This window comes from Salmo salar, chromosome 01, assembly GCF_965601325.2.
Source record: "Salmo salar chromosome 01, fSalSal1, whole genome shotgun sequence".
NCBI classification, from domain to species: domain Eukaryota; kingdom Metazoa; phylum Chordata; class Actinopteri; order Salmoniformes; family Salmonidae; genus Salmo; species Salmo salar.
The window spans coordinates 31,268,470-31,290,805 of record NC_138291.1 but is presented as its reverse complement, the minus strand read 5'-3'; the positions used below and the strand labels follow the sequence as shown (position 1 = coordinate 31,290,805).

Here is a 22,336-nt window from a genome sequence, read left to right as displayed (position 1 = left end):
TTTCTCAGGAGCCGCAGGAGACTGTTTTTCCCTCTCTATGAAGCACGGCTCCATTACACTGCTCCCAAAGAACATGCGTAGGAAGCGGGAAGCAGGACTATTAAGGCTAAAGTCCATTTCCACCTGCATTCTTAGCTCTCGGAAACCTACAGTAGCTTCATTACAGCACATCTCCCCCCACTGGTGAGATAGCATGTCTCCTAACAGTTCCTGCTCTCTGTAACCCGCTGGGACTCCAATACAGCATACCACATTCAAAAGTATTTCACTCTACATTCCTCCCCTCAGCTTTCTGACCCACAGAGACTATATAAACTAAACATATGCAGTTCATGTTAAACAGCCTGTACTGAATGGTGGTTTGTGGTTAGTGTATGGAGTGTCTGACACCTGGCCCCTGGTACCCACCTGCTGCTCAGCCAGCTTCCTCTGGATCTCATCACTGTGGCAGACGCTGTAGACCACGGGCTTGGCCAGCTCGGCCTCGATCCGTGACAGCCACGTCCGCAGGTTGCTCATATTCTTATCCAGCTGCTGCACTGTCACCAGAGTCTCCTTTAGCTTCCTCACCCTGGGGAGTCAATCTAATCAGTTAGTCAGTCAATCAATGAATCAATAAATAAATCAATCGACCAATCAAATCAGTGAAATCAGGAAGTTTCTTCATCCTGTTTGTCACCAGTGGCACAATTATTCACCTATTTACTATCTCTCCCAAGCAATGGCATTGAAGCCAGATACACTGTAACTGCCTAAATAATGGAAAGACTTGAGTAAACAAGGGATACAAAGTATATTGAAAGCAGGTGCTTCCACACAGGTGTGGTTCCTCAGTTAATTAAGCAATTCACATCCCAATCGACCGCTTATGGGAGATTCTGTTGCGGTGCCTGAGACAGCATTTTCCACCACCATCAACAAAACACCAAATGACGGATTTCTCATGGAAGAATGGTGTCACATCCCTCCAATAGAGTTGACACTTGTAGAATCTAGGCCTACAAAAGGGGGGCCGCCAGTTGCCCATCCCTACATTAGAGCACGACCTATATCAGCACGGTCCTCTGAATGACGTCTGACAAAAATGTAGAGCACTACACTGCGATTCCATTTCCACTCACTGGTCAATGACCTAAATCAGTGCATTCCTCTGCAGGAGGTGACACAATGCATGAAGAGCATTCCACTGTCATGTGACCCGCCAGTGAGCATTCCACTGGAATCTCCCACAAACAAACCTGTGCATGTCTACTACACAGCTTGACCACTAAGCTGGACTCTTCACTATACGGTCCAGAGAGATATCCACTTACTCCCTCAGCTATGAGACACCACCATTGTAATGCAAGGTGCCCGACCGGTGCTTGTAACCTGACTAGCAAACCAGAGATCTGATGCAACACAAGAGAAAAACCAGAAACATGCTGCTATCAGGCTTGCTCATAACTGTTGTCATTCCACCCGCATAGACAAGGTACAGACTCCAATTCTAAACTGATCTGCTGAGAAAGAGCAACAGAGAGAGAGAGAGAGAGAGAGAGAGGAAGACAGACAGACATACAGTGTTATGTGGCTATTTTTGGCTGAGTAATTGTGTTCATCACTGAGGCATCCCGAGAATACTGCTGCAGGCTGGGGTGGATTAAGGTTCTGTGTACCTGAGGATGATGCCTGGTAGTGGAGGAGAGACTGAATGAATAACATGCACCATACTGAGACAGACTGGAGCTACGGACAACTCTGTCTGAACATGAATGGCAAATAAACATACACTGACACCATGCAAAAATACACAATGAGCCAGGCTTGTGTTAGCCATCACGCTGAGTCTGAATGGCAAAAGCTGCGGCTGTGGCTGCTACTTGCATGCACTGACAAAGCACAGCCCATCCCCCCTCATTCTTGCTCTCCATCTCTCCCTCCCTCTCTCTCTCACTCTCACACAGACACAACACAACACCCTTTTCCACTCCTCTTTAACACAGCCACCTATTGAGTCCCATGCTTGCTGTGTGTAGGAGCGTGAGGGCTGGGGGATTAGGGAGAGAAAGGTACTTACGGCTGGGCTAGTGAGGAGGCTACTCCACGGCGGTTCACCCGTTAGCAAGCGCTTCCCCCCGCTCTGCCTGCCTCATACTCTCCGCAGTCAGCCTGTCCCCTCCCCCCTCCCTCAGCCTCGCTGGACCAGACTAGACCAGCGCCTCTCCTCAGCAATATGCACGGACACAGGGAAATGTACTTACATATCACACACACACACACACACACACACACACACACACACACACACACACACACACACACACACACACACACACACACACACACACACACACACACACACACACACACACACACACACACACACACACACACACACACACACACACACACACACACACACACACACCCTGTTACTGCTACTACTGTTACTGTTACTACTTAAACTGTCACTGCTACTACTGTTACTACTACTGTTACTGTTACTACTACTACTACTGTTACTGTTACTACTGTTACTGTTACTACTGTTACTGTTCCTACTGTTACTGTTACTACTTTTACTGTTACTGTTACTACTACTACTGTTACTACTACTACTGTTACTACTACTACTGTTACTACTACTACTACTGTTACTACTACTACTGTTACTACTGTTACTACCACTACTACTACTACTACTGTTACTGTTACTACTACTACTGTTACTACCACTACTACTACTACTACTACTGTTACTACTGTTACTACTGTTAATGCTACTGTTTCTGTTACTACTACTGTTACTGTTACTACTACTACTACTGTTACTGTTACTACTACTACTACTGTTACTGTTACTACTACTACTGTTATTGTTACCACTACTCCTGTTACTGTTACCACTACTCCTGTTACTGTTACCACTACTCCTGTTACTGTTACTACCACTACTACTGTTACTGTTACTACTGCTACTGTTACCACTGTTACTACTACTACTACTAATGTTACTACTACCACTACTACTGTTACTGTTACTACTACTACTGTTACTGTTGTCACTGTTACTACTACTACTGTTGCTGTTACTACTACTACTACTACTGTTGCTGTTACTACTACTACTACTACTACTACTACTGTTACTATTACTACTACTGTTACCGTTACTACTACTGTTACTGTTACTACTACTACTGTTACTGTTTCTGTCTGTTACTACTACTGTTACTACTACTGTTACTGCTGTTACTACTACTGTTACTGTTACTACTACTACTGTTACTGTTACTACTGTTACTGTTTCTGTTTCTGTTACTGTTACTACTACTGTTACTGACTCCGTTACTACTGACTCCGTTACTCTTACTACTACTGTTACTGTTACTACTACTACTACTGTTGCTACTACTGTTACTGTTTCTGTTTCTGTTACTGTTACTACTACTGTTACTGTTTCTGTTTCTGTTACTATTACTACTACTGTTACTACTACTGTTACTACTACTGTTACTACTACTACTACTACTGCCGTAACTGTTACTGTTACTACTACTGTTACTGTTAATACTACTGTTACTGTTACTACTACTGTAACTGTTACTGTTACTACTACTGTAACTGTTACTGTTTCTGTTACTGTTACTACTACTGTTACTGTTACTACTACTGTTTCTGTTTCTGTTACTGTTTCTGTTTCTGTTACTGTTACTACTACTGTTACTACTACTACTACTGTTACTACTACTGTAACTGTTACTGTTACTACTACTGTTACTGTTACTACTACAGTTACTGTTAACGTTAATGTTTTTGTTACCGTTACTATTACTGTTACTGCCACCACACTGACAGGTGGGCATCTTGGGCTGCAGTCGCCCAACAGTCAACAAGGGCAAGACCAGAGACGCAGTGCTGCCTGCCAGAAAACACTGCTTAACTCCCACCTACAGTATATCTGTCATTCACCCAAGCAATTAAAGACACCATACAAAGAACAGCATAGAGCAATACCCAGCAACTCTTGAAATATCTAGTGACACCAATTTACATAGAAAAGTCAGGGTAAGCCCTTCATCTGTCATAAGACAGATGTCTCTCACGGAGGAATCCTATACAACATTAAGTCTTACATTCACTTTGTAATGAGATAAGAGACAAATCCCTGTGGCATGTTAAGTATGTTACTGTGTAACTGTGTCTCCCACAAAGTCTTGAAAAGGTTCACTTTAGTTACCCACTGTCTGAGCATGTTGCATGCTGTCACCTTTATGACAGCTCATGAGTCTGTTATGCTAAGAAACTTGCTATGGTTCAATATAATATAATTGCTGAACAGTAATCCAATCTATGACTCAATACCCATTATTATCATCAGACTACTCCCTTCTCCACACACACACACACACACACACACACACACACACACACACACACACACACACACACACACACACACACACACACACACATACACACACACACACACACACACACACACACACACACACACACACACACAACCCCCCAACCCCTGACACACACCCTCAGACAGACAACTCTATTTTGCACCCCCTTGTCTGAACTCAACCAATCACCATGGCAACTGAGCTGGCAACCTGATGCCGAAGTTCTTTGAGATATACTGCATCGCCATGGCTACAGGAACTTCAACCATAAAGGGGAGACGAATGGCCAAAGAAGTGCTTTTTTAACAGCCGTACTCAAATATTGAATAAAACATGCTGAATTCTGTACTTACAGCAAAGAAAAACAGAGATATAACTCAAATCCCTGTTTCTTCAGACTTGGTAAACAAAGGAAGTCGATTTGTGAGCACTGAGCTGACTCCTGGCGTAGAGGGGGTTGTTTCAACAAAACATCTGCCTCACACGCCCCTAGCTCAGACAATAGTGAGGAGTGCGGGGGCCTTGGGGCCTTGGGTAGGGGAAGCTGGGGCTACGGGCCCTACGGATAACACAATGCCTTGTGTCAGCAGACGGCAGCTGCTGGACAGGGTGACGAAGCACCCAGTTTGTTTTGGGGGACAAAGGCGACCGGTGAGCCTGAGCCAGTGTCAGCGCATCTAATCTTCACCAAGTCAACTTTCACTAATCTTCCATATCACACTGCACTGGGTCCGCCCAGGCACAGGCTGAGGCACGGTCCTCACTCATCACCACTCTGAAATGTCCCCTGTCTGTAATAAGCACTCATCCAAATAGGTGACACATTTCAGGACCCTATGATAGGCCAACATGAACTGCAAACCTCCAAATCAACTCAGTTACAACACTTCCTGTTGTAAGCATGATAAAATGAAGGATCCCCTTCAAATCCCCTTTATGAGGCCGATGAGCAATGAGCAACTTTATGAGGCCGATGAGCAACACATAGCAGAGTTAAGACCACTCATTGCTTAATAATGCAATAGATCTACAGTGTAGGCATCATTGAAGACTTTAGGATTAGACTTTGACTGAAATTGTGAAATACTATACACATGTATGCTATTGCAATGATGGCATGCTCTGGTCTTGGTGAGGGAAGGTTGTGTACCACCTGTACACAGGATTATAGTGCATCATGGGATGACCGGAGATGATGGGAAGTGGAGCTGACAGGACGTCCTGGCTGAACGGGCCGTGAGGAGGCTAATTGAGGGCCCGGGGCTATCCCGTCATCTCCCCTCCCTCTTTATCTCTCTCTCTCTCTTATTACCCTGTATCTCTCTTTCACCTCCCTCTCTCTCACTTACCTACTGATCTAAAGCCAATTGTAGCCCTCTAACTTTTCCCCCCAACACACAAAGCCAATTGTAGCCTTAGTGCTCTAGTCTATACGACACACACAGCCAATTGTAGCCTTCCCCTCTTGTTGTGGTGAAATTAAAGCCTTATTATGGGGAAACTCCTTTGATAAAACTAGAAGGTAATTGAGCATGTTTGTACCAGAAATTAAGAGTTTATGCTCACAGAACAAACTTGATATTTTTCTCTTGAACCTAAGTAGAGTGAGCGGAGAACTCACAAGAATATATCACTGTAACCGTTGGCTGACTGCCATACACACTGCCATGTACATGTCGTGAGAGGGAACTCAGGGCAGAGACATAGCACCAGGCTAAATGGTTTCCACATCGCGTTAAGCAGCTTGTTCAAGTGCAACAGGCAGACATTCCTCACGTTTATCTGCTTACAGGGGGTTACAGCTACAAAACGACCATGGAGACTGAGGCCCAAATCCTGTCCTCATGCGCTCTAAGACGGAATCATTTCATCCCAACTTTTACACCATGTCTCTGGAATAGCGGCAGAATATGTAGGCTAAACTAGGGGTCCACACATTCCTTTGCATAGCGCCACATGGACCAGTACTAAGTGACAGAATGTACTAACTAGCTCATTAACTGGATAAGACATCCATGCAAGGTTGGCTTAAAGGACAGTGTGTTAGTGGGCTGAGCAGACTGCCGTCCATTCTCTGTGTTATTCCATCCTATATCTACCCGCAATCCTAAAGACCTCAAACTTTAGGCTCCCTGTCATTCATAGAGAGAACCCTCACTCACACTTGGTCCACATGTCCATAGACAAGTCCAGAATATCACTCAAATAGAAACTCCTCCCTCTTCCTGTTGTTGCTATGCAGGCAGACTCCTGTTAGTGAGAGAAAGACAAGGCAGCTGGACACCATGTTAGAGAGAGCCAAGAACAGCCACCATATGGCCCAGCTAAATCCCTCATTCTCATGGAGGATAAGTCATCCCCCTTCCTCCCCTTCGCAGTGACTCTGTATATCTGGCCCCTGTGGCCAGAGTAAAAACATTCCACTTAAGAGCAGGTCAGCTGGCTCTCTCTGACAAGTGGGGCCTCTGAGTTTCCAATTATCCACTTGGGGGTGGGGGGCTAGTATAGGCTATAGTAGTGCCTGCCTGTGAACAACAGCAATGACGCCAGAATAGATTGAATAACCTACTTCTCTCTGGAGATCTAATGCCAGTGAACTATATGCTACCCTCAATAATGAATAGCAATTGAATGAATGCTACTAACTAACATGCAATGCAAAAAGCTTGGATGATGAGAATGACTCAAAAGCCTCTTAAAAATATTCTAGCAGAGGCTTGTAAACAGGCCGCAGCAGAGAAGACTGCAGACATCATTATACCGATGATGCCAAGAGAAAACAAGGCCACATCAGTGACCAGAGTTCGAAACACTTCACCTAATGATTGCCATCTCGGAAATAAATCTTGTTAGTGGAAAAAGAAAACACATTAAGGATGACACAGTTTTAACCCTCTGCACACAACACACTGACAAGCCTAGTGTTCATCAGATGCAAGGTGAATCGTTACAAGAAGACTACACTTGGAATAGCATCATAGTCTCATAATTGTCACGTCCTGACCAGTATAGGGGTTATTTGTTATTGTAGTTTGGTCAGGACGTGGCAGGGGGTATTTGGTTTATGTGGTTCGGGGTGTGTGTCTATGTAGAGGGGTAGTTGATTTATGTGTTCCGGGGTTTTTTGTCACTGTTCTATGTTTATGTATTTCTATGTTCTATCTAGTTTAGTCTATTTCTATGTGTAGGTAATTGGGGAGTGGACTCTCAATTGGAGGCAGGTCCAGCTCGTCCTGTCCCTGTTCCTCGTACTAGCCCTGTGGTGCGTGTCCTTAGTCTGGCACGTCCTGGGTCAGCCCCACGCACCAGGCCTTCCGGCAACAGTACCTCGTCCAGAACTTCCGGCAACAGTGCCTCGTCCAGAACTTCCGGTGACAGTGCCTCGTCCAGAACTTCCGGCGACAGTGCCTCGTCCAGGACTTCCGGTGACAGTGCCCCGTAGAGAGACGGCCCACTGTCCGGAACCGAGAGAGACGGCCCACTGTTCGGAACCGAGAGAGACGGCCCACTGTTCGGAACCGAGAGAGACGGCCCACTGTTCGGAACCGAGTGAGACGGCCCACTGTTCGGAACCGAGTGAGACGGCCCACAGTCCGGAACCGAGTGAGACGGCCCACAGTCCGGAACCGAGTGAGACGGCCCACAGTCCGGAACCGAGAGAAACGGCCCACAGTCCGGAACCGAGAGAAACGGCCCACAGTCCGGAACCGAGTGAGTCGGCCTACAGTCCGGAACCGAGTGAGTCGGCCTCGCGCCGGTGAGCGCCACGTCCGGAACCGAGTGAGTCTGCCTACAGTCCGGAACCGAGTGAGTCGGCCTACAGTCCGGAACCGAGTGAGTCTGCCTACAGTCCGGAACCGAGTGAGTCTGCCTACAGTCCGGAACCGAGTCAGTCTGCCTACAGTCCGGAACCGAGTGAGTCTGCCTACAGTCCGGAACCGAGTGAGTCGCCCTACAGTCCAGAGCTCCTAGAGTCGCCCTACAGTCCAGAGCTCCTAGAGTCGCCCTACAGTCTGGGGTCGACAGAGAGGGACATCGCTGTAGAGACAGTATGTGAGTGGAGTGAGCCAGGGGTGGAGTGGGGTCTGCATCCAGCTCCTGAGCCACCTCCTGACGAGGGAGTATTGGGGTTAGGGGGGGTGTTGCTCCCATGTACTTTTGGGATTTATTTTGTTTTGGGGGTTATTTGTTGGTTATTTGTGTGAGGTGCATCCGGGGTCTGCACCTTTGGGGGGGGTACTGTCATGTCCTGACCAGTATAGGGGTTATTTGTTATTGTTGTTTGGTCAGGACGTGGCAGGGGGTATTTGGTTTATGTGGTTCGGGGTGTGTGTCTATGTAGAGGGGTAGTTGATTTATGTGTTCCGGGGTTTTTGGTCACTGTTCTATGTTTATGTATTTCATTGTTCTATCTAGTTTAGTCTATTTCTATGTGTAGGTAATTGGGGTGTGGACTCTCAATTGGAGGCAGGTGTTTTCTAGTTGCCCCTGATTGAGAGTCCTATAAATAGGTATGTGTTTGTGGTTGTAGTTGGTGGGAGGTTGTTCTTGTTTTGCTGTATGTTGTCGTCAAGACTGTTTTTTTTTTTTTTTCATCGTTTTGTTGTTTTTTGTTTGTTAATAAGTGTTCACATTAAAAGTTCATTATGACTACTCAACCTGCTGCGCCTTGGTCCATTCCTCACAACGAACGTTACAATAATACACCAGTCCTCCCTGATGCATTAGATTAAAACATATTGTTTTCAATCTCATTAGTCCTATGGTATTCTATATATCCGCCTTGATATTCCTCTAAATAGATCATGTGTTTACTGCTTTCCGAGACACGCATGTACCATCAATAATTGCATCATGCTGTATGATGACACATAAGAGGTAAGCCTGTGTAAAGGTATTTCAGCAGTTCTCTTCATTCCACTCTGTGTTGGATTGGGATTAATGTTTCTGGATTAATAACTATATCCCTGTGATGGCTCTCTGAAGCTTTCCCTGTTATAATCTCAAAGCTTGGAACATTGCAGCAGCAGCAGCTGTTCTACCCTGGCCTGTCCTCACCTAACCCTAGTGGTAGAACCAGTTCTGACAGCGTCGGACCACGGTCTTACAATGATGCGTTGCTGTAATACATCCTCTGTCTTGTTTTGAATGACAAAGAGAAATCAATCCATTTTCAAGAGTGATATACTATGTACTCGATATGCCCTAACCAAGCTATCGTAAATTCCGGACTATAAGCCGCAACTTTTTTCCCAGGCTTTGAACCTCGCGGCTTAAACAATGTCGCGGCTAATATATGGATTTTTCCCGCTTTCAATAAAAAAAATTAAAAAAAAAACACATTCTGTGACGTGCTCAGTTTTTTTGGCGGCATGAAGCTTTCATTAGACCAATGAAATTGCCGAACGGGTTAAAGTCAAACAACTTTTTTGTTTACCTTTTAGATTAAATCGAGCGCTCTCAAACTTCCCATCATTCTGATTACGGTAGTCATTTTGTCACCCTCATCATGGCAAAGACACGGAGAAATGCATATGATGCAGCTTTCAAGTTGAAGGCGATTGATCTGGCTGTTGGAAAAGGAAATAGAGCTGCTGCACGGGAGCTTGGTCTTAATGAGTCGATGATAAGACGTTGGAAACAGCAGCGTGAGGAATTGACTCAGTGCAAAAAGACAACTAAAGCTTACTGCTAATTTTTTTTTTTTTTTACAAGCCGTGTTTCGTTAAAGCCTATTTATTTTTGTTACAAGCCGTGTTTCGTTAAAGCCTGTGTAAAGTTCATTTGTTTCAATGTACCAGTAGGCACCTGCGTCTTATAGATATGTGCGGCTTAATTATGTTCAAAATTATATATTTTAAAAAATTCAGTGGGTGCGGCTTATATTCAGGTGCGCTTAATAGTCTGGAAATTACGGTAATATTGTGGTCAGAGAGTTGTAAAGGTCCAACTGTGGTCTTACCTGGTCTCTATGTGATCAAACAGATGCTGCCAGCGGTCGTTGATGTCCTTCAGCTTGTCGTTGACCTCGGTCTCCTTGGTCTTGTTGCTAGCAGTGATGAGCTGCTCTCCAAGCAGCTTCAGGTGGGTTTTATTCTCACTGAAGAGGTTGATCTCCTCCATACAGTCCTGGGAGTCACACAGAATGGGAATGCGTATCTGAATGAGTGCACGTGTTGTGTGAAATTAATGTTTGTATGAGAGGGAGAGGGTATGTGAGAGTGGGTCAAAAGGTTTTGTGAATGATGGTATTCTATAGGAGGACGTTTCCCCCAATAGCATGCATTATGATATCAACGTTTTAAAAAGTCCAATATTGTCCAGTCAACAAAGTGTGACATCCACCTCCCTCCAAGCGGCCCTGCTGCTGAGATTAAAACAGCTGTCGTTCCATTCACTGGCAGGGTAATTCACAGCGCATTGAAAACTTTGCATCCCTCCCTCCTTCTCTCGGTCTCCTCCTTCAGAACACAGAACATTCTCCACCACTCGATCTTCTGTCTGCTAGCATGGGCTACTTGTAGAGAGCTACTTTCTCTGTTTACTTCCCTACTTTCATACGGTGGACTTTGATCGGCTGTTGAGGGGGAGCCAATCAGTGGAGTGACAGAAACCAGTCTGGATATGTTTAAAAGCCTGACCGTTGAACTCTGGCTGTTGGTTAAATCTAATCTAAATGACAATAGATAAATGAATCACTGTTTACGTTCCACAGTGCCAGGCCGGTTTATTGTTCTAATAATCCAATTCAACTTTAAAGTTTTCATCATTTTGACCTAAACTTGATTTAGATAACTCTGACTAAGCTATACACCAAAGGGAGTGAAACTGTTCAAACTGTTTTGATTATATTTGAATCACAGAGACTCAGGACCCCCCTCGTGGGCCAAGCAGCATGGTACAGCCCCCCTACCTTCTTCAGCTTCTCCACCATCTCCTCGATGCTGATGTCGGCATTGTGTGCCACTTTGTTTTCCATCTGCGTCAGCCATTCACAAAGCTCCTTGTTTTTCTCATTGAAGATGATCCATGCGTTGAGACGGTCTGCTATCTCCTGTTTACGTAGGGAAACCTTAAAGGAAACACAGAATATGGACAATATAGGCTTAATGGGCAATAATAGATGGTCAATATACCATAGACAACTGTTATCATGTCTACTATATGGTTAAATTGTGAGTTAGGTGGGCATGGATTCTGCAAGGGTTTCTCCAGACTAAATAACAGTGACAGTAAGATTGCCAAGGGAATGTCAGGGAAACCAGTTCAATTGCTTCACCAAAGTTTCCTTCAAGTTAGTAATGATGTAATGATAAATAATGATGACACAAAGATGTGGAGCATTCACACAGACAGGTATGATTTCTCTTCAAGCAGGACTTGAGTAGAACTGTACCTCATTGCATGGCAAAATTAAGTCTGTTCGTACTACTCTGTGTGACACGAGAGAGAAGGATTTGTTGTGGCGCGTGAGAAACAGGTTCACACTATTAACGGCTGCCGTGATTATGAGTACTTCACGACGATGCCACCTCACTTCACCACCCAATTAACAGGCAGGTGTGGTCCTATGCTCACAGATAAAAGAAACCAATATCCTCTACACTACATGACCAAAAGTATGTGGACACCTGCTCGTCGAACATCTCATTCCAAAATCATGGGCATTAACATGGAGTTGGTCCCCCCCTTGCCCGCTATAACAGCCTCCACTCTTCTGGGAAGGCTTTCCACTAGATGTTGGAACATTGCTGCGGGGACTTGCTTCCATTCAGCCACAATAGCATTAGTGAGGTCAGGCACTGATGTTGGGCGATTAGGCCTGGCTCGCAGTCGGCGTTCCAATTCATCCCAAAGGTGTTCTATGGGGTTAAGGTCAGAGCTCTGTGAAGGCCAGTCAAGTTCTTCCATACCGATCTCGACAAACTATTTCTGTATGGACGTCGCTTTGTGCAAGGGGACATTGTCATGTTGAAACAGGAAAGGGCCTTTCCCAAACCGTTGCCACAAAGTTGGAAGCACAGAATCGTCTAGAATGTCATTGTTAAGATTTCCCTTCACTGGAACTAAGGGGCCTAGCACGAACCATGAAAAACAGCCCCAAACCATTACTCCTCCTCCACCAAACTTTACAGTTGGCACTATGCATTGAGGTAGGTTGCATTCTCCTGGCATCTGCCAAACCAAGATTAGTCCGTCGGACTGCCAGATGGAGAAGCGGGATTCATCGCTCCAGAGAACGCATTTCCACTGCTCCAGAGTCCAATGGCGGTGCGCTTTCCACCACTCTAGCCAATGCTTGACATTGAGCATGGTGATCTTAGGCTTCTGTGCTCGGCCATGGAAACCCATTTCATGAAGCTCCCGTCGAACAGTTATTGTGCTGACGTTGCTTCCAGAGGCAGTTTGGAACTCAGTAGTGAGTGTTGTAACCGAGGACAGATGATTTTTACGCTCTACGTGTTTTAGCACTCGGCGGTCCCATTCTGAGCTTGTGTGGCCTACCACTTCGCGGCTGAGCAGTTGCTGCTCCTAGACATTTCCACTTCACAATAACAGCACTTACAGTTGATCTAGCAGGGCAGAAATGTGACGAACATCCTATGACGGTGCCACGTTGAAAGTCACTGAGCTCTTCAGTAAGGCCAATCTACTGCCAATGTTTGTCTATGGAGATTGCATGGCGGTGTGCTCGATTTTATAAACCTGTCAGCAACGGGTGTAGCTGAAATAGCCGAATCCACTAATTTAAAGGGGTCTCCACATACTTTTGTATATATAGTGTATCTTGTACTCAGGCAGAGTTGCCACAGCAGCACAGAAAGAGTTAACCCAAAGTTAGGCCAAGAAAGTGAAAGGTAAGATGGACTCCATCTGCTATGAACATCATGTGCTTATTCACCATTTATCAAAAACAAATGCAAAATATGTCTTCTCTTGATCTACATTCACTTCCACTAATAAAAACACCTTCCCAAAGACTTCATGTTCATTTTCTGCCACTTGCCAGACTGAGTGTGTGTCTAACAGAGTCAGTCTGATGGGTACACAACTCTGAGAGAGAGACATGGTGGATGGTGTGGAGGAACATTGGGAGAGGTGTAAGCAACACCCTTCAGCTGACTGCATCGTGTTCCCATGTGACAGATTTTGGGATGAGCACCAGGCACAGGAGTCAACACTCCCCTTGAAATCAAATCACAAATTCCATCAGTAAAGTTGTCAAAACTGTACTCATTTTGTAATTTAAGCCTGAAAACAGTGAATCATTTTTATTTTTTTTACTCACCCGGTTGAAGTGAAAGCCTTAGAATAGCCATAGCAACGGCCTTAGCCTGACGACAGGCTGATTTCCAATACAAAGGGCCTGCTTCCTGAATTCTAAACTAATTTCTCCATCACCATCTGGCCCCCCATTCCCACACAGCCATCTCCCCCAAACCCTCAAACCTGTAGGTCTCTACTCCAGAAACTAACCCCAAAGCTCAGGCAGCATATCCACCAAACTTGGTTTTCATTCTATGGTTGACCATACCATAATAAAACAATTATACAATAATATTTCAGAAAATTTGACATTTTTAAAGTTCTTGAAGTGTACCACTACCAACTGGGTAATATTTATATAAAACGAATCAAAAGAGTAATCAAATCAGAGTCAGATGACAGCTTGTTTCCCTTGCAAAACAACTACTGATTGGATTAAGAAATTTAGTTTCTGCATTTTGTTATCTGGACATTCATGCCAACCAACTTTTTCTATATATGTCACTACGGCAGCTGCTGTCCCAACACAAACATACACACACAGGGACTGTTTGGCTACTGCCTACACACTAAACACACTCAGCCTAGTGAGCCTTGAGCCTGCAGGCTGTCTAGCCCAGAGCCCAGCCGTCTCCCCAGCCCCAGCCAGCCATGTCCCCTACCTTGAGGCAGAGTTCCTCCCATTGACAGTGGAGGTGCTCCACCTGCTCCTGGAGTAGCAGCACGTCGTCAGCAATGATGTACTGGGACAGGTCCGTCTTCATGGTGGCAAGTTCAGTCAGGCTCTCAGCCCAGTCATCCAGTGAGTTCTCAGCCTCCTGCATACCATAACACAGCACCAACAAACTGTCCCGTCAGGCCGCCTCCACTCCAGTCCACGCCACGCGCCCTCTCTCTCTCTCTCTCTCTCTCTCTCTGTCCTGCCCCTTCTCTCTGCTCTGCCTCTCTTTCTCTCTCTCTTTTTCTCCCCGCCCCAGGAGAGGATTAAGGGCCGCACCAGACCAGGACAGGAGGAGGGGGGAGGGGATAAACCCATGATGGGCCACAAGGGATTGATAAGCCAAACATGCTACCAACTTGGCTCTGCTCTTGTGTTCTGACTGATACTTCATCTGTTTTAGATGTGCTTCAGTGGGCCAACTAATGGCTTCCCAGTCTAAGGACTGAAGTCTCATCAGCTTCTACTGCACAGTGCACACAATAAACGTTGATAACACAAAACAAATTACCACATGAACACCAAAAGGACTCTTTTGTTCCTAACTTTTGTCCTACTCCATTCTGCCCTATGTATTCACACACTGGGTGAAAGGGTCGAGACATTTGGAAACAACTGTGTTTGCCACTTACCTTAGTGAGTTTCTCTGTAACTTGGAGCTCATTGTCATGTTCTGGGATCGACTGCTTCAGTCCGGTCTGCATGGTGTCCAGCTGCTGCATGCTATCGGATAGTCTGGCCTCGCAGCGCTCCCAGTTCTGAGAGTAGAAAGGTAGTCATGTAAATAGATGTAGATATACTCTAGTTGAAGGAGTAGTTGAGAAGGTTAGTAGAAGTTAAGAGGAGCATTTCTGTTTTAGCATTGAAAATTATTTTTAGTGCCTCCATTGTCAGGGTAGATGAAAAGGGAATTTATGTAATCTATTGGTGTCAGTACAATCACCTCCTTTGTCTTTTGCTTCCCTCATTATTTGTTATCTATTGCCTGAGGATTGGATTAACATATTCTGTCATTGGATTTTATCAAAGCAACGAAAGGGGAGAGCGGGTTAAGGTTTCCAAGAACAGACACATGAGACCTCCCACAGAAGGAGAGGCCAGGTGTGTCAATTCAGGTCAGTGAAACATCAACATATCTCATGCCTCAGCCCTTCGTAGAGTATCTCTAAGTAATGCCCGAGGAACAGCAGGGCCAAAAACAAGCAGGTTTACTCAGTTGGAGAGACTCTGGTCTCCATGTCCACCTTAGTGCTCCTGACAGCTCAGGGACCGGAGGGGTTCAAGTGCTCTAATACCCAGACAGGCTTACACTAAGCTGCCTCCTGGCCTGCCTGCCTCCTCCCTGCCTGCATGCTTGCCTCCTCCAGGCCTGCCTGCTTCGTCCCTGCCTGCCTCGTCCCTGCCTGCCTCATCCCTGCCTGCCTGCCTGCCTCCTCCCTGCCTGCCTCCTCCGCCTGCCGCCTCGCTGTGGTTACTACATGATTCCATATGTGTTATTTCATAGTTTTGATGTCTTCACTATTATTCTACAATGTAGAAAATAGTAAAAAATAAAGAAAAACCCTTGAATGAGTAGGTGTTCTAATACTTTTGACCGGTAGTGTATATGGGGATCTGTTTCTAGGATCACTCACTCTGATAAGGGACAAATCACTTTTACAGGCCTACTCAATGGGAAAATATTTCCTCCATGAACCACAAGCTGTCATAAAGAGCCTTAAAACTACTGCGTGCTGTGGGTCAAAGAGCCTTCTCATGACTGAATGATTTATCAAGTCTGAAAGCTGACTAGGGCACTCCCTCTGACAAAAAGTTGACCAGTAATCAACTCAGTCAATCGGTCAGTATCCCACACTGCCAGAAAGCCAGATCAGTGCTAGACTAAGCCAGACTACTGAATGAGTGGATAGTTGTTATAGAGAAGATCCAGGAATGTACTGTAGGTCAGTGGGCTGATCTGTGTGTTTCAGGCCCAAAACTGCTTTGAGCCCAATGAGGGAGGAAATGGACTGCATGTAACAGTAGGGCTAGAATGGGCATTTAAGGTGAAATGTAACCACAGTAGGGGGGTAGGAGGTGAAATATAATAAGGCATTTCTAAAAGTAGACCTCTGACTGTAGAGAATGCCTGTTTCACATCAGACATTTCAAGGCTAAGCAGTCTTTCGTTATATTGTAAACCTATGCCTCTGACAGAACTTCACTCAATTCTATTCAATTCGAAGGTATCCTCTTAACTCTGACCTATCATTTCAATCAATAATTTTATAATCAAATAGGGCTAGAGGGCAGTATTGACACGGCCGGATAAAAAACGTACCCGATTTAATCTGGTTACTACTCCTGCCCAGTAACTAGAATATGCATATAATTATTGGCTTTGGATAGAAAACACCCTAAAGTTTCTAAAACTGTTTGAATGGTATCTGTGAGTATAACAGAACTCAAATGGCAGGCCAAAACCTGAGAAGATTCCATGCAGGAAGTGGCCTGTCTGACAAGTTGTGTTTCATCTTGGCTCTTTTTATTGAAGACTGAGGATCTTTGCTCTAACGTGACACTTCCTACGGCTCCCATAGGCTCTCAGAGCCCGGGAAAAAGCTGAACGATATCGAGGCAGCCTCTGGCTGAAACACATTATCGCTTTTGGCAAGTGGCCAATCAGAGTACTATGGGTTTAGGCGCGTGCCCGAGTCGACCGAATGCTTTATTTTCTTTCGTCTGTTTACCTAAACGCAGATTCCCGGTCGGAATATTATCGCTTTTTATGAGAAAAATGGCATAAAAATTGATTTTAAACAGCGGTTGACATGCTTCGAAGTACGGTAATGGAATATTTCGCATTTTTTTGTCACGAATTGCGCCATGCTCGTCACCCTTATTTACCCTTTCGGATAGTGTCTTGAACGCACGAACAAAACGCCGCTGTTTGGATATAACAATGGATTATTTTGAACCAAACCAACATTTGTTATTGAAGTAGAAGTCCTGGGAGTGCATTCTGACGAAGACAGCAAAGGTAATAACATTTTTCTTATAGTAAATCTGACTTTGGTGAGTGCTAAACTTGCTGGGTGTCTAAATAGCTAGCCCTGTGATGCCGGGCTATCTACTGAGAATATTGCAAAATGTGCTTTCACCGAAAAGCTATTTTAAAATCGGACATATCGAGTGCATAGAGGAGTTCTGTATCTATAATTCTTAAAATAATTGTTATGCTTTTTGTGAACGTTTATCGTGAGTAATTTAGTAAATTCACCGGCAGTGTTCGGTGGGAATGCTAGTCACATGCTAGTCACATGCTAATGTAAAAAGCTGTGTTTTTGATATAAATATGAACTTGATTGAACAAAACATGCATGTATTGTATAACATAATGTCCTAGGGTTGTCATCTGATGAAGATCATCAAAGGTTAGTGCTGCATTTAGCTGTGGTTTGGGTTTATGTGACATTATATGCTAGCTTGAAAAATGGGTGTCTGATTATTTCTGGCTGGGTACTCTGCTGACATAATCTAATGTTTTGCTTTCGTTGTAAAGCCTTTTTGAAATCGGACAGTGTGGTTAGATTAACGAGAGTCTTGTCTTTAAAATGGTGTAAAATAGTCATATGTTTGAAAAATTGAAGTTTTTGCATTTTTTAGGTTTTTGAATAACGCGCCACGGGATTACACTGGCTGTTACGTAGGTGGGACGATTTGGTGCCACCTAACCTAGAGAGGTTAAAACATGTTATTTCACAAAACTGTGATCCACAGATAATGATCTTCCTATAGTTCAGCTGATTGAGTAGTCTCTTCCCCAGGCTGCTGTCTCCCACTGACTGAGGGGCAAGAGGAGCACCTGAATGATAGCGTTTGTTATGTCCTTTCTCTTTTCAAGCAGTCCTTGCAGGTTCTCCCAGTCCTCCTGCAGGGTAGCCAGCTCGGTCTGCAGCTGTGCCTGAGTCTGTTCGTCCCCCATGGAGAAGAGCTGACGGCCCAGCTCCAGAGTGTGGATGTAGCTGCACTGGTACCGTCTGGAAAAGCCGCTCCGTGTGCTACAGTCCACAGAAGACAGAAGGAGTGCACTGTCATTTATCAACCCTTGCCCTTCCCCTTGGCTGTATCAATCTCTAACCTCTTACCTTTATGTCGTAGAGGGAGCTTCGGAGCTGCTGCAGGCTGCAGTGGGCTGGCCCTGTGGGGGGCAGGAGGGCCTGGGCATCTGCTACGAACCTCTGGAGCTTCCTGAGGCTGCGGCTGTAGAGGTGCCAGTGTTTGACTAGCCCCTCCACCAGGGAGCTCCTCTGAGCTGCCCTCTGAACAGCCCCCTGCCAGTGCTCCCTCAGCTGGGCCAGCTTCAGGATGAAGTCGCTCCTGGGGGACAGAGAACGGTAACAACATACAAATGAATACAACTATAAGAGTAACTCAGAAAGCTCAAATCAATGACGATGATTGATAATGATCAAAAACATGTAACTAATCACCAGCTGATGGTCAAAGGACCACGACGCCCGTTAATAGAGGTGGATAAACATCAATGGTGCAACAGTTCTTAGAAAGACTAACATTGATCATGTGAGCAGAGAATTTCTGTCCTGTCCTCACCTATCATCCACGTCTCCCCTCTGCAGCAGACGTAGAGAATCATTGATTACAGAGTGCAGGATCTGATGACCGATAGACATCTCTAACTGGAACCTCTGAGACACCAGAATCACAATATTACTGTCATATTCACTGGCCTAGTTAGTGTTACTGAATAGATACTGATAGTGGCTGCATTTTTGTGTGGTGTGTGTGTGTGTGTGTGTGTGTGCGTGCGTGGGGGGGGGCGTGCGTGCATGAGTCCGTGTGTGCGTGTGTATGTGCGTATGTGTGTGATGTAAGCGTGCGAGCGTATGCGTGTTTGTCACCTGGTGTGTGCGTAGCTGCTCTCTCAGGCCGCTGTAGGTGCTGGCCAGGTCTACTGCTAGGCTGTCCTCCATCGTCTGTAGGAAGTCCATCCAGTTCTCACACTTCTCCTGAAAACTCTGTTGCCTCAGTGACTCTGTCTGCAACTCACTGACACACAAACAAGACACACTTTAAACCTGCCATACTGTTTTCTAGTGTAATAGTAGGGCATAGCCAGGATTTCATTTTTTATTGACTCATTTGTGGTAGACTCTGTCTGTTAGTGTCTCTCACGTTACCACTCTGAGAGTAAAACACTTCTACTGTACTGACCTGTAGGTCTCCACAGCGCGGGCCGAGGCCTGAGCCCAGCTCCAGTTGAGGCTCTGTAGTCTGTGGGTGGCAGGGTCACTGAGGGTCAGCCTGTAGCTCAGCTCATTCAGTATGTCCAGGTCAGGAGAGAAGCCACTCAGCTCCAGCAGACCCATCTGGAACACATGGATCCACAGTCAGTCTCTGGATATACAGTATTCAATACAGAGGTCTGACTTTAGCACGAGGTCTGTTTTGTGTTGGCCTACCTTGGATATATACATTTGTGGAGGCACGGTTACACTTTTCAGTCTCCCCTCCCAGTCCTCAAGGTGTTTCTCAAGGGATGCCAAGACACTCTCAAACTCCTGGAGCTGCTCATGCTCTTCCTGCACACAGATAAACACATGAATAACATGGTCAGGGATCAGACATAAAGGCATACATAACATAATTAAACAAGAATGTAATGTCATACAAGTAGCTATAAAACAATAAGGCATATATCACCACACAGTACCTGGAGATGCCCAAGCTTATCGGCCAGTGACTGGCTCAGATGTAGGACACCACGGGTCAGCATACGGCTCTCTGATTGGATGAAGACGGCAGACGAGGGTTCCACTCGTCCACTGAGTTCCTTAGAGGCCTCTAGCACCCCCTCCAGGTTGGTCTGCAAACTGTCTGTTCTCTCCTGCAGGCTCTGGGACAGGGGCAATGGGAGAAATACAGCAGCGAGGATGACAGAGTTCTCACAAGAACTGATTCAGGATCAGTCTGATCTATACTCTCATACGACTCATTAACTATCTGCATATTCCCTCTACCATGCAGCGTTCACAATATCCCACTTACATGGACGGCCTGTATCTGGGCTGCAACCAGTTGTGTAGTGTTGTCCTGACCTGGTGGCTGGTTCATCAGAGCTGTTACATCACCCCTCAGTGTTTGCAGACGTTGGGAGAAAGGTACAGAGAGACGGGCATAAGCCCCCCAGATCTGGAGCAGTGTCTGAGTTCTATTCAGGTGATTCTCCAGCTCACGATTCACCTTATTCCACCTTGAAAACCACGAAAAGACCACTCAGTGTGTGTGTAAGTGCGTGTGCATGTGTATATGCGTGTTTGTGTGTACTGTAGTTTACACTGACCTGGTTCTCTCTCTATCCAGTTGCTCTGACATGAGGAAGGTGGCTGTAGGACTGATCATGTCCCTGAGGATGGAGAGAGTGTGGATCAGACCGTCCCATTCTGAGTCACACCCCTCAGTCTCCTTCCTTAGAAGCTAGATACAGGAACACATACACAACAGTGTGATCGCCTGCTCATAAACTGTATTATAACAGGAACAGAGGTCATATACCCAGTTACAAATCAACAGTGGCGACCCGCCATTCAGGGCCCCACCTTTTTAACAAAAAAAGTGAGGGGGTTGCCTGTTTTTCATGTTTTTTGACATTAATAAATCAAATCAAATCACATTTTATTGGTTACATACACATGGTTAGCAGATGTTAATGAGAGTGTAGTGAAATGCATGTACTTCTAGTTCCGACAGCGCAGTAATATCTAACAAGTTATCTAAAAATTCCACAACAACTTCCTAATACATACTAATCTAAAGGGATGGAATAAGAATACGTACATATAAATATATGGATGAGCGATGACCGAGCGACATAGGCAAGATGCAATAGATGGTATAAAATACAGTATATACAGTTGAAGTCGGAAGTTTACATACACTTAGGTTGGAGTCATTAAAACTTGTTTTTCAACCACTCCACAAATGTCTTGTTAACCTGTCTGGGCTAGGGGCAGTATTTTCACGGCCGGATGAAAAATGTACCAAATTTAACCTGTTAGGGCTAGGGGGCAGTATTGACACGGCCGGATAAAAACCGTACCCGATTTAATCTGGTTACTACTCCTGCCCAGTAACTAGAATATGCATATAATTATTGGCTTTGGATAGAAAACACTCCAACGTTTCTAAAACTGTTTGAATGGTGTCTGTGAGTATAACAAAACTCAAATGGCAGGTCAAAACCTGAGAAGATTCTGTACAGGAAGTACCCTGTCTGACCATTTCTTGGCCTTCTTTGTCATCTCTATCCAAAACAAAGGATCTCTGCTGTTACGTGACACTTCCTACGGCTCCAATGGGCTCTCAGAAGGCGGCAAAAAGCTGAATCGTGGCTTTGCAGGCTCTGGCTGAAAAAAAGTAGCGCGTTTGGGTAGTGGCTGGTTACAGTACTGTGAGACTCAGGCGCGTGCCCGCGTCGACCGAATGCTTTGTTTTCTTTCCTCTGTTTACCTAAACGCAGATTCCCGGTCGGAATATTATTGCTTTTTTACGAGAAAAATTGCATAAAAATGGATTTTAAACAGCGGTTGACATGCTTCGAAGTAGGGTAATGGAATATTTAGAATTTTTTTGTCACGAATTGCGCCATGCTCGTGACCCTTATTTACACTTCAGATAGTGTCTTGGAACGCACGAACAAAACGCCGCTATTTGGATATAACGATGGATTATTTTGGACCAAACCAACATTTGTTATTGAAGTAGCAGTCCTGGGAGTGCATTCTGACGAAGACAACAAAGGTAATCAAACTTTTGTAATAGTAAATCGGAGTTTGGTCTGGGCTAAACTTGGTCGGTGTCTAAATGGCTAGCCGTGATGGCTGGGCTATCTACTGAGAATATTGCAAAATGTGCTTTCACCGAAAAGCTATTTTAAAATCGGACACCTCGATTGCAC

At 45.2% G+C, this 22,336-nt stretch overlaps 1 protein-coding gene across 1 annotated transcript in view; it reads right to left on the bottom strand.

Moving 5' to 3' along the window:
• Positions 1–22,336, bottom strand: part of syne2b (spectrin repeat containing, nuclear envelope 2b) — a 153,001-nt gene that overhangs the window by 14,346 nt on the left and 116,319 nt on the right. The window contains exons 100-113 of the mRNA XM_082957505.1: positions 20,723–20,856; positions 20,428–20,632; positions 20,093–20,275; positions 19,842–19,961; positions 19,594–19,748; positions 19,281–19,428; positions 18,973–19,067; positions 18,507–18,738; positions 18,264–18,419; positions 15,012–15,137; positions 14,324–14,479; positions 11,308–11,466; positions 10,357–10,523; positions 409–571 (exon numbers count right to left, since the gene is read on the bottom strand). Coding sequence (XP_082813631.1) covers positions 409–571; positions 10,357–10,523; positions 11,308–11,466; positions 14,324–14,479; positions 15,012–15,137; positions 18,264–18,419; positions 18,507–18,738; positions 18,973–19,067; positions 19,281–19,428; positions 19,594–19,748; positions 19,842–19,961; positions 20,093–20,275; positions 20,428–20,632; positions 20,723–20,856 — 2,199 coding nt within the window. The remainder of the gene's footprint in view (positions 1–408; positions 572–10,356; positions 10,524–11,307; positions 11,467–14,323; positions 14,480–15,011; positions 15,138–18,263; positions 18,420–18,506; positions 18,739–18,972; positions 19,068–19,280; positions 19,429–19,593; positions 19,749–19,841; positions 19,962–20,092; positions 20,276–20,427; positions 20,633–20,722; positions 20,857–22,336) is intronic.